Source organism: Pseudorca crassidens, chromosome 8 (genome assembly GCF_039906515.1).
Source record: "Pseudorca crassidens isolate mPseCra1 chromosome 8, mPseCra1.hap1, whole genome shotgun sequence".
Classification (NCBI taxonomy): Eukaryota; Metazoa; Chordata; class Mammalia; order Artiodactyla; family Delphinidae; genus Pseudorca; species Pseudorca crassidens.
Window position 1 is genome coordinate 23,090,627 of NC_090303.1, and position 13,706 is coordinate 23,104,332.

Here is a 13,706-nt window from a genome sequence, read left to right on the forward strand (position 1 = left end):
CTTTTGCACAGCCAAGGAAATTATAAACAAAAGACAACCCTCAGAATGAGAGAAAAATATTTGCAAACGAAGCAACAGACAAAGGATAAATCTCCAAAATATATAAACAGCTCATGCAGCTCAATATTAAAAAAAACAAACAACCTAACCAAAAAATGGGCAGAAGACCTAAATAGGCATCTCTCCAAAGAAGACATACAGATGGCCAAGAGGCACATGAAAAGCTGCTCAACATCACTAATTATTAGAGAAATGCAAATCAAAACTGCAATGAGGTATCACCTCACACTGGTTAGAATCGGCATCATCAGAAAATCTGCAAACAACAAATGCTGGAGAGGGTGTGGAGAAAACAGAACCCTCTTGCACTACTGGTGGGAATGTAAATTGATACAGCCACTATGGGGAACAGTATGGACGTTCCTTAAAAAAACTAAAAATAGAATTACCCTATGACTCCGCAATCCCACTACTGGGCATATGCCCAGAGAAAACCATAATTCAAACAGACATATGCACCCCATTGTTCACTGCAGCACTATTTACAACAGTCAGGTCATGCAAGCAACCTAAATGCCCATCGACAGATGAATGGATAAAGAAGATGTGGTACATATATACAATGGAATATTACTCAGCCATAAAAAGGAATGAAATTGGGTCATTTGTAGAGATGTGGATGGACCTACAGTCTGTCATACAGAGTGAAGTAAGCCACAAAGAGAAAAACAAATATCATATATTAATGCATATACGTGGAATCTAGAAAAATGGTACAGATGAACTGGTTTGAAAGGCAGAAACAGAGACACAGATGTAGAGAACAAATGTATGGACACCAAGGGGGGAAAATGGGGCAGGGGTGGTGGTGGTGGGATGAATTGGGAGATTGGGATTGACATATATACACTAATATGTATAAAATGGATAACTAATAAGAAAAAGAAAGATATTAGGTGTTTTCAAAAAACAGTGCAATTTCTAACGAAAAAAAGGAAACACACAAAGCTAACGTTTCTTCTTTAAAAGGTCTTTGCACAAATTGAGTTTTTCTTCCTCAGTTGAAACATGCTGTGGTGTTAAGTGATTTAAAGGAGAGAAAATTTCCTCAGAAACCACAAATTTTTTCTAAGTTCTGTATGTTTTCCTACAGAGTTCTGCATTTGATTTTGCTGGGTGCCAGGGGCTGCTACTGAGCCATGAACTTGGCATCACTCCGGTACCTTTGAGCGTACTGATTCATATCAGAATCAGAGACATAGCTCCCCGATTTTATATTAGCCCAAAGCTTAGTCTCCTCATATAGCGTCAGGGCAAGCTTGGCTTTTAAGTCTAACAATAGACTGCTCCACACTCTTGTTTCTGCTCATTTGTAGTAGTGACCATGGTGGTGGAAGTGGTGGGGCTTGAAGATTTCCTTTGCTTTCTTGCAAACTCAACAATCTCATCAAAAAGTATGTTTGTTAGGTTGATATAAAGTCTTACTGTATTGTAGTCAGAGGTGGGAAGGAGTGGAGGCTGTCACAGCTGCTGTTTGTTTCACTACTAGAAGCTGAATTTCTTGGAATTTGAACTTTAGGCTCTTGTAAATGAATCAAGCTTGAGTGATTACTTCAGGCTTGATCTTGGACAGGAGAAAAATATCATTCTAACTGATTTTTGATATGGCCATACTATAGATCATATTCTATAGTGAAAATGGAGGACATTCTGCCTTCAGAAAGGAAGCTGTCATGCAGTGGCCACCTGCGTTCTATGCAGCCAGTTGACTGGAAGAAGTCAACATCGTAGGTAACTGCTCAAAGAGTGCTCTTATCAATGCTCCTTGCTTTCCCTAACCTCCTCAAATGAGAAGAAGAATTATACTATGGGGGCCAAAATATTTGCATCTTAGTGATTAGTGAATATTTGCTCATGACTTAGAAAAAATATAATCACTTTTTTTTTTTTTTTTTTGCGGTATGGGGGCCTCTCGCGGAGCACAGGCTCTGGACGCGCAGGCTCAGAAGCCATGGCTCACGGGCCCAGCCGCTCCGCGGCATGTGGGATCTTCCCGGACTGGGGTACGAACCTGCGTCCCCTGCATCGGCAGGCGGACTCTCAACCACTGCGCCACCAGGGAAGCCCTAATTACTTTTTTTTGATGTAGTAAAACATGCACTTGGACAAAATCCAAAAGTACAAAGAAGAAATACAGTGCAAAGTAGTTTTCCTCCTGCTTCTACTCCCACTGCTCTAGCAATGCAGTTAGCAAAGATGATTATATTTTCTGCTCCTTCTGAGATGTTTCTATGCATGCTGATAACTGACTTGTAGTTGGTATTTTCTGACTCCTTACTTCTCCTAAAGTTTTTCTAAGTTTTAAAAAAATGCACTATGATTTCTTTTTATAAGTATGAGAATGAGGAGGGGTGGCCTCAGTATGAGAGGCCAGTATGAGAATGAGGAGGGGTGGCCCTTAAACACTGTGGAAAATAAAAAATATATATAATTTTTTTTCCTGAGATGTTAACTAATGTTTCCTTTTAATATTTGCGACCATGAAAGAAACACAAGAATTAGGGAAAGTTAGGGTAATGATTAACAATGCTGCTGAGTTTTGAGATGATATATCAATTGGGAGAGCAGGAATTCCCAATCTGTAAAGAGATTACTTTTTATCTGTAATATTTGTAACAAAATTGGATCTCATCTATTTAGGAGGCTAACCAGGGAAATATGAATTATTAAGAAAGCATAGTCAATACCTCAAGGTTATTTTCATCTATATCTAAAACCCACAATTGGTTACAAGTTCTTTGGAATATTAAAAGAACAATATGAGGAATTATAAGAATAGAAAAATGCAAGGTCTGTGAGTGGAAGATGACAGGAAAGAAATCCTGAGACATAAAAAACTAAATTGGAAAGAATTACTAAAAAGATTAGTAGAGGGAATTATTTTCCATTGACAGGGGAGAAGAAGTGCTGCCTTAATTAGCATATGTTCTTCTATTAATTTTAATAAAAGCAGACTGATACAGAGTGGAGCAAGTCAGAAAGAGAGAAACAAATACCGTATTCTAACGCATATAAATGGAATCTAAAAAAAAAAAAAAAGTGGTACTGATGAACCTAGTTGCAGGGCAGGAATGAAGATGTAGACATAGAGAATGGACTTGAGGACACGGGGTGGGAGGGGGAAGCTGGGGCGAAGTGAGAGTAGCACCGACATATATATACTACCGAATGTAAAATAGCTAGTGGGAAGCCACAGCATAGCACAGGGAGATCAGCTTGGTGCTTTGCGATGACCTAGAGGGGTGGGATAGGGAGGGTGGGAGGGAGGCTCAAGAGGGAGGGGATATGGGGACATGTGTATGCATATGGCTGATTCACTTTGGTGTAAAACAGAAACTAACAGTATTGTGAAGGAATTATACTCCAATAAAGATCTATTAAAAAAAAATAAAAGCAGACTGGAATAATGGCAATAAAATGAACCCTCACATCTTTGAAATTGTATGTGTTATGTGGTTTTCACAATGTAATGAATTCTGAAGATATTTATCATACAGAAACAAGTTCCCCAAATCTTCAACTAACTTTGGGGTGAGAGAAACTGATAACAAGTATTGAAAATATTCAAAGACCAAAGCAAGGTATAAAATGAAATACAGGACACGTATGTACAATAATTCTTAGATCTCGCTTTCAGAATTCTGAAAAAAATCAGGAGATTAGTACTACATGAAACATAACACACCTTCTGAAGTTTTAGGAACATCAAAGGGGCTGAAAGAGAAAAGGAAGAAGGCTTTATTTAACCTTGATCTTGATCATTCAAGTGCCATTCTTTGGGGCCAAACTGGAGTCAAGGTATTTTTTGATGAGAGTAAGAAGTCAATTAGGAAGTAAAAGATAAAGGTGCTATCCCCTTATCTCTGAGTGCCCAGAGAGACCTTATCCAGAGACCTTCCCTCTTCAGAGCCAAAGACAAGCCCTCAGCCAGAAATAACTTGAGCAATTTTTGTCTGACAATAAAGTAGCTAAGATTTCACACTGAAATTATAATCACATCCATTAGGAGAAATATGTGATAAGAAAATGGGCTACAGGGTGAATATCAGGCCTAGAGAGAATGGATGGCCATGACTAGAAATAAGCTTCAACTCTAACAATGCCTGGAGAACCTGAAGACACAAACATTTCTGTATGTGCTCTACAAACCCCGGTGTGAGCCTGGTTGCTTTTGCTGTGCCTTCTTCCTTCATGTATAAATCTCTCTCTCATATACATCATATAAACACTCAGAGAAGCAGAAAAAAGCTCTCCACAAAAGGTTGAATGCAAGATTCCAAAAATGTTGCATCAATCTGAGGGCACAAAGAGGTTCAAATAGTGCTTCGCTTTCAGATTTATCACAAAGTGAGTCTGCCTTGATTTAAAAAGACATCCCTGAGGGTTTCCCTGGTGGCGCAGTGGTTGAGAGTCTGCCTGCCGATGCAGGGGACACGGGTTCATACCCCAGTCCGGGAGGATCCCACATGCCGTGGAGCTGCTGGGCCCGTGAGCCATGGCCGCTGAGCCTGTGCATCTGGAGCCTGTGCTCTGCAACGGGAGAGGCCACGGCGGTGAGAGCCCCGTGTACCGCAAAAAAAAAAAAAAAAAAAGAAAGACATCCCTGAAATTAATCATGATTTCATTTTTTCCCCCAATGGTATAGTTTCAGTTACTACTAAAGTTCATAGCTACAGACTCTAAGGTGATTACCTTGTTACTCTATAATCACACCTGATGATCCTTTTAAGAAAAGATCAAATGCCCCTCATTTATAAATGGAATATCTAATTTTAGAAGGTTAAGTTAAAATAGCCCCAGAAATTTGCACCTCCAGTGAAGAGATAAAACCAATACTGTTTGGGAACAAGATAATAAAATTAAGCATCTCCCCTCAAAAAAAAAAAGAGATAAAGATCTGAGTGGATAAACACATCGCAGTCTCTGTGAACCCACACAAAATAAGCAGGGGTTAGGCGCTGGGGTGCTTTCAGAGTGCACCATTATTCACAGGAAAACAGCGAGATTCACTACGGAGGACATAATTCTTTTGACAGTGACAGGACCTCATTCACAGAACCAGGACTGATGGTGCATGCACAGTCAGCGTGCCAAGTGGCACAGGACCTGGATGCGGGTCCCTAATGGTGAACTGAGATCATTGCTGAGGACACTTGGTGATCACATAAGGGACACTCTGTTTGCTCTCTGGGAGACGCAGTTCATTTGCACTAATTGCAGGCTTGGGGGCCTGGAGAAGGCAGCTCTGTGTACACATACTGTATTCCCTTTGTTGGCGAAGGTAGCTCTCACGGGCCCTGTTCCTCCTGGCATTGTGTATGTGTGTGTATTAACAGAGAGACTTAGCTGCCTTTAAAATATATGTGCATTTCTAATTCTTTGCACTAAGCTTACTAATAGCTGGTGAGGGGAAGCTACAATATAATAGTGAATTACTTTCCGGAAAAGTTTAGCAGATAATTCATGAAATAAACGAAATCCAAGAAAGCCTAATCCAATTACTATGGTTTACAGGATTTGTTTTTGTTCAGAAAAGTTCAGTTGAAAAAAAAAAATTATCTACTGATCTATTAACCACCTATCTATTTGGGTTATTTTCACAGTTAGAGAGATTTAATAATTCTCATCTCTAAGAATACATCTCTTAAAATAGACTTCTTTCTTTTGTTATCAAACAACTTTTGAAGAAATGTAAGATTAGGAATTTCATATCTTTCAAACTTAGAAACACTGCATGTTGAAAACACTGAATAGTGTAAAATGAGCATGAAATAAATCTAATCATGTTGATATAGTAAAGTTTTGACATTCTCAAGAGGTTTGGTTGACTAAAAAAATAAATATTTACTAAGAAATTAAAATATTTAATGAGATATACTAATCACCAAGACAGGTATACAAAAAGGTAGAAATAGTCTTTGTCCTGGTAATGTTTACAATTTATGAGGGGATGACAGACATGCACATTATGAAAAGTTACCTGCAAGGACCAAGCTAACCAATACCTCCTAAATGAATGAGAAGTGTAAGTTGTACTTCAATAATTCAGAAATGAACAGTCTCAACTTTTCACTACGAGAGTAAACAAGTGATTTCCAGAGAATATAAAAATTTTGATTGAATTGCGAATAAAAGAATAGCAGGTTCAAATGTGGAAAAGGCTTGTCAGACAGGTGAAGGTGTTTTATGTGTATGGGAATGTAGACGAGAGAAGAGAGTTGGGGAATAATGGGAACCAAAGATAACAGAGGTGCTGCAGTCAAGTGTGAGAGGACCTGGCGGTTGCCCAAAGAGTTTGAAGCAGTAGAAATAGAAACTCATCCAAGTTTTGAGAAGGATAGTTAACGTGACCAAATGCTGGTTCAAGAACCTTTTAATTGATCGAAGAGTAACAGGGAATTTGACAAGTGGAGCCTGGAGGAATGGAGGTCAGTTAGGGGACTGTGGTCCACAAACAAGGGGATGAGGGAGTGATGTAGGATGGGGCAGTGATATTAGGAAGGAAGAGATAAAAGCTAAAGGTACAGCGATCTTTTATACCTAATAATGTATATCCAGCCTGGGGGGAGAAAAGCATCAAACTCTGAGCTATCTGGGTAAAAAGCAGAATTAGAGAAATCCAGCAAGGGACTCTGTAAATTGGTTTGCTTGTTTGTTTTATGGGAGAAGAGTTTAAGGGGAATGTTGCATTTAAGTTGCTGAAGAAATGCTTGGGGTGGGGGCAGTCCAGTGGGCAGTACTTAGAAATATGGCCCTGGAACACAGGAGAGAATGAAGGTTGCAGGTAAATCTACAGTATTGAAGCCACAAGGCTGGATATCACCTCTAACAAGATAAAGATGTCTGAACATAAGGTGAGGTTGATGTCAAAGGGAAGGTTTCCTGAGCATATGAATTTTAAATATAGTTTAAAGGCAAATTCTCTAAGATGATGTAAGGATATACCATCCTTGCAAGAATTAGATCTAATATCACTTCCATGAACCCCGTGAAGGACAAATATAATGGAATACAACGTAGATGAAATACACTGCACTGCAGGATTGTGATTTACCTTACAGAGGTCAGAAGTCTCTTTGTCCTCAGCATAGTTAACAACCCAGGGAAATATGGCGGAAAAGGATGAGTTCAGGTTTTCCTGGGTCTAGATTTCAACTCTGCTACCATTATCTTAGTTAAGTACCTTAAGGTAAATTTCAGCATCTCATTTGTTGAGCAAATATACTGTGATTATGGGACTAGAGATAATATATGTCCTATATGCCTAGCACATTGTATGCATTCATTAAAGGGATGTTGCCATTATTTATTTTATTTTTATTGTAATTTCTGTTATTTACAATGATAAAACTACATTTCTAAGGCTAGAACTACACTAATTTCCATCACCAAAGTGACATATATCAGAGAAAGAAACAGTTCTGTAATGTAATTTTGAGTAAAAAGAGAGAACCTAGAATAAAATATATTCGTTGATAACATTAGTAGAACTTCATGGAGAAATTAACTATTTATAAGTGATCACTGACTTTACATAGATATGGTCTGAAAGAAAAAGAAATACGTAATTCTATAAACTACAATTCAAAGGAGAAAAAGAAAATGAGTAATGGGTAAATTGAGGACTCTAAAACCTTCATTTACATAGAGAAAGTAGTTCATTCTGGTAAAGTATATAAGGAGTTAAAGACCGGTAGGTTTGGTACTTATATACATACAGAATATTATAAAGAACTAGGAATCTTTCATATCCACAGAAGGAAATAAGTTCACTTGCACATGATTTCCAGAAATGAAAGAAATAAGAAGGCTTTGGTAGGTAAAGATTTATAATTCCATGTTTAAAGATGTACAAGTAAAATAGTGGTCCTGTGTCTACAAATTGCTAAGAAATATATTTATGTTTCTATTTGGTGACATAAGACTCAGGAGAGTAAAGCAACTACGATCATGGGTTCTGGATCCAGTTTTCCTGTGTAATATTTCCTATTTCCAGTTACTGGGCAAATTATTTAACTGTAGTGTCCTCATCTGTAAAACAGTACCTAACTAATAGGTCTGATAGGAGAATTAAATGAACTAATACACATAATGAGGTTAAGGAGTTCCTAGCACATGGTAAGATCCAAAAGAAGTTAATTATTTAATATTGTTTATTGTCATTATCATCAATATTACTTGGAATGGAATGAAATTACCTCAGTCAGCTTTTCTCCCTTTGCAAATGTGCCTCACTATATTATTTATGCTCTAAACGTATGTCTGATATTAATTACTATTACAGGCTCTTACAGGGCAGTGTTAACTAAAATTTAAGCAACAATTTTGTCACTATTGTTTGAAGTGTCCTGTATCCAACAAATGTATATGAGAAGACGACAAACGCAGGACAAAGACCCTGTGCTAGGAAAAATGTGATGAGGTTCAAATGGCGAAGAGCTGGATAAATGTATATGGGGGGGAGCAAAGAAAAAGTTTTATCCTAAAGTTTCTCTTGGATAAACATAAAGAAAAACAATGACATTTCTAAAATGGGACTCGTCAAAAGATTTCTAGTAAGGGATGATGGACCAATTTTCTGGTTTGCAGCTGTTTCCTCCATCTTTTAACACAGGGTGAAGAGATGCCTAATTTTTACATCTCTCATGTCCCATAATAAGAAAGAAAAAGTAGTATAAGAACACTTGCCAAGCCAGGCTCACAAAACCATGTTTGTGGCATCTGTTGACTATCCAGATATCCCAGAGCTGTCCTGCACAGTTGTTCTCTATCATTGTCAGCCTCAGAAGTCCAGAGACAGTCACATGGCTAGGGCTGGTGAAGAAGAGTTCAAACCAGTCCATTTTCCCTGGAGCCTTAAAAACTTCCTAGACATAAAAATACTCCATTCTTCATGCCTAAGGTATGAGTAGAAGGGAATGGAGCTTTCCACATTCACTGTGCCCCCCAGTTAAACAAATTTCTAGTTTAAGAATCTGTTGGTCAAGAATGCTTCATTTGATTTGCTCTATACAGAGTAGAAATGAAATACAAATCAATTATTTGGGCCCAATCAAGGCCATATATTTTATATTTTTAACTATAAGGTGTTAACCAGTAAGAAATTCTATAACTGCTCTTTGACACCCAACTTCTACTTCTTTTGTGATTACTTGCTTCCATTTAGCTGAATTGTTTTTCTTCTCACATAAAAGATCAACTAAGAAAACGATGTCCTATCAACTTAACTTAAATCCATTACATGATGAAAAGTAAATATTTTGACAGAGACATTTCAGAATCAAAACAGAGAAGGTATCTAATTGCTTGAAAATTACCAGATCATATTACAGTAAACAAGTTACATTATGCACCCATAGTGATTTTTAGCATTTGTACCCAAATATCAATGACTGCTAGGGTCAGAGAATAAGTTTTTAACCAATATATTAATGGAGGAAGTTACCCTCCTCTGAGTAACCAAGAGGAAACCACTTTTTAAGGTTTTACACCTTGATTGACACATACTGAAATTTGGTCTCCTTATGTTTAATAAAGAACATTTTTACAGGTAGTAAGGAAAAGGAAGGTAAAAAAAAATAGGCTTATGAAGCTTTTCTTTGATAAAAATAATTGGTTATGAAAATTCAAACATTATGTCACTATAGAAGCAGTACAGTGATAAGTACAGACATCAAAGTAGTTGTAGGAAATATCTTAAGAATAATATGTATGCAAGGTACATGTGTTAATGTTTTTTCAACAGTTTTAACACAGCCCTTTGATTTTCAATGCCCATTAAAATAATGATATGTCATTATTAAAAAATACCTAAAACAAAACTTTGGAAACTTATTCCAAGATTATAGGCAAAGAGAATGCCATAGTTTAGTTTTGGTAACGTTTAATTATGAATAAGATTATTTAAAAAATCTATTTTATAAATAAAAATTTTGGCACTATATTAGTAAGTGTAAGAAAATTGCAAATCAATACCTTGCAAAAACACACTTTGTATCTGTCTGATACTTTTTTTATATATGTGATATGACAGATGATAAATTAAAGGGATAACAAGTCTTTCCCTTGTTCAAGGGTAATTGCCTTCACAGTGTCACTTGTGAAGATGCTTTCTCCAAATTGTCAGACTAGGTGGTAAGGATGGGGGGATAAATACATGGGCATTATGTAGCTATGGTTATTCTGTGGACTGTATTCATTGACGCCATTAACTAAATAACACAACACAACCTCTATTCACAGAGCTGAAAGTATAGTAAGATTTCTAAGGATAGATTATATCTAATATTAATTAACAAAAATTTTGCAATGTCACACAATCATATTCATGACTTGTAACACCTTCTAAGATTTAAACCACTCACTACATTGCCATTAATATTGTATAAGTGAAACCAGAAACTGAAGAAGTTGAATGGATTCCTTGATATGTCAAAATTAAAACTAATAAATTGGATACAAGAATCATGTCCTTTCCTTTTGATATCATAATCTTGTCTCCCTCAAGATAACTACAATCATTACATATACATATATATATATATATACACACACACACATATACACACACACACACACACACACACACACACACCTGAACATATATATGTGAAAAAAATTTACATTTGAACACAGGGATATAATATATATTCAGCTACATCTAGAAGAGCTGATAAACCTGTAACCAATGTAAAAGACTAACCTGGTGTTACTACTACTCCATTTCCATTGACCACAGGCCTCTCTTCCTCTTCCTCCTCAGGAGGCTCTATGCTTGCTTTCTCCATGTTGCTTACTGATTTATTCCTTTTTCGTTTTCCTTCAGTGCTTGGAGTGGCTCCAGGAAGTATCTGGTCTGTTACATTTAGTAACAATGGTGCTGGTTCTGCTGGAGGCTTTGGGGTACCGTAGTAATTGTCTGCAAATGATACAAAACATATGAAGTTAAATATTTCTCCTACTGGTGTGCATAATTTGTAAAGAATGGAAATTTTATTAACAAATGTGTATCCTAGTTTATACATATATATGTATTTTACATATACATACATACATATCATTTTATATCCTTTTATGTTTTTATATAGGCGTTTATTTGTTGCTTCTATTGTATTGGGCTTTAATGCTTAAACAAAGATACAGACCTATCTTCCTTTCACCTTAGTGCCAAATCAAAATATAGTCTTAGCTATTAGTTTCATATGACACATAGCAATTTCAAATTAATCAAAAATTTTTTATAACAAGCCTTGATTATAATCTTTTAAAAAATAATTATGTCTGAATAAGAGTATGGGTAACTTATTCTTTAAGCAAATCTTATAACATTCTGGAAAGGCAAAGCACATTGTGCTCTTCTCCAGCTTTCAAAGGGCTCTGGCTGCTGTCCTTGATGTGCACAGCATCCTGCCTAGAGCTGGATCTCCACGCCAGTTTCGTGGTTCCCATGACTGCCGACAGTGGGCCTGCTACTGTAATCATTCTTCAGATTACCACAGCTCTTTTTACCACAGCTCCATGATCTGAGCTACAGAAAACATTTGTTTCCCCCATCAGTCTGTGAGACTTCTAAAAGAGGAGACTAATTCCTATTTATCTCTGTCATAAGAGCCTGGCAAACAGTAACATGGAATATATGCTTACTATGTGAACATCTTTTTATATTCAAAGCAAATTACTTTTATGAAAAAAAAAACTTTAAATTTTTGCTTGGTAAACGACACAGTGGTGTTTTTAAAAAATCAATGTTATGCTTTTAGCATCAACTTCAAGCCCATATTGGTGTTTTCAGTTAATTGAATAATTTACGCACATATTTGCTCACTCATTCATTAAAATCTTTATTTAGTACTGACTGTGCACCCAAGCACTCCAGTATACGTCTGAGAGAAAATGATGACTATTAATACAATCCTTGTCTTCCAGATGCTCAGCGGTTTAGTGTGGAAGACAGGCACATTTGACATTAAGCAGATAAGCATTAAAACAGGAAACAGGATTAAGCACTCAATCAAGGAGGCACAGAGGGGGAACCACATCTCATTATCTGCAGAGGCCACTGAAGGCAACTGAGAAAACAGTGTGCTGTGAAAGAAACCAACCCTTAAGTAGCAGTTATGGGGTCTAGATTTGGATTTTCTATATAACCACAATTCAAGCAAATTATTTACTCAGTAAGGCTCAATTTCTTCATCTATAAATTGGAATGGCAATACTTGTTACAACCACCTGCGTTCTGGGTTGCAAACAACCAAAACATACTCTAGTTAAATTAAAGATGATAAGGATATGCTGAAAAGGTATGAGATGGCTAGTTGAGGGAAGAGGCTGGAAACCCTTGAGGAAAATGGGCGGAAACAGGAGTCCATTGTGGACACCCAAGCTGCGTCTGCTGGCCCTGGACTCTGAAAGCCTAGCAGGTTCCACTACCACAGGCAATAGAATCACAATACTTCTTATCTAATAAACATAATATAAAACTAGTAAATAGTCCTGCATGTCCCGATAAATAATATAATTTTAAGTAGTGTTCTGAGATCTTAAGTGCTTTTTTTTAATTGGAGTAAAATTGCTTTACAATGTTGTGTTACTTTCTGCTGTACAATAAAGTGACTCAGCTACATGTATACCTATATCCCCTCCCTCTTGGGCCTTCCTCCCACCCCACCCCCATCCCACCCATCTAGGTCGTCACAGAGCACCGAGCTGAGCTCCCTGTGCTATACAGCAGGTTCCCACTAGCTATCTGTTTTACACATGGTAGTGTATTTATGTCAAACCTAATCTCCCAACTCATCCCACCCTCCCCTTCCTCACTGTGTCCATATGTCCATTCTCTATGCCTATGTCTCTATTCCTGCCCGACAGGTAGGTTCATCTGTACCATTTTTCTGGATTCCACATATATGCATTAATATACGATATTTGTTTTTCTCCTTCTGACTTACTTCACTCTGTATGACAGACGCTAGGTTCATCCACATCTCTACAAATGACCCAATTTCGTTCCTTTTTATGACTGAGTAATATTCCATTGTATATATGTACCACATCTTCTTTATCCATTCATCTATCATTGGACACTTATGTTGTTTCCATGTCCTGGCTATTGTAAATAGTGCTGCAGTGAACATTGCGGTACATGACTCTTTTTGAATTATGGTTTTCTCAGGGTATATGCCCAGGAGTGGGACTGCGGGGTCGTACGGTAATTCTATTGTTTAGTTTTTTAAGGAACCTCCATACTGTTCTCCATAGTGGCTGTATCAATTTACATTCCCACCAACACTCCAAGAGAGGGTGTGGAGAAAAGAGAACCCTCTTCAGTACTTTTAAGTATATGTAGTACTAACAAAAATGAATCACACTTCAGGGCTTTTTTTTTTTTTTTTTTTCCAATTTGTCTTTTAGGGTTTAAATCTCCCTGAGGTAGAAAAAATAACCTTTTAGTAATTAGAAATAAATGCATAGCTCAGGCTAAAAATAAATATTAAGTAACAGGTCTGGTTGAATTTACATTCCTAAATAATTACTCCTATTGAATGAGATGTGATTACAAATTATACAGCAATATTCTATTTCCACAATTTGATTTATGAAATTAATAGTTTAGACTAAATTTTAGATGTAAAAGAGTACAAATCATT

At 36.9% G+C, this 13,706-nt stretch overlaps 1 protein-coding gene across 10 annotated transcripts in view; it reads right to left on the bottom strand.

The window, feature by feature from the left end:
• MAGI2 (membrane associated guanylate kinase, WW and PDZ domain containing 2) overlaps positions 1-13,706 on the bottom strand; it is a 1,357,470-nt gene that overhangs the window by 524,752 nt on the left and 819,012 nt on the right. For all 10 annotated transcript variants that reach the window (XM_067746035.1, XM_067746031.1, XM_067746038.1 and 7 more), the window contains one exon: positions 10,763-10,978. In XM_067746035.1, coding sequence (XP_067602136.1) covers positions 10,763-10,978 — 216 coding nt within the window. The remainder of the gene's footprint in view (positions 1-10,762; positions 10,979-13,706) is intronic.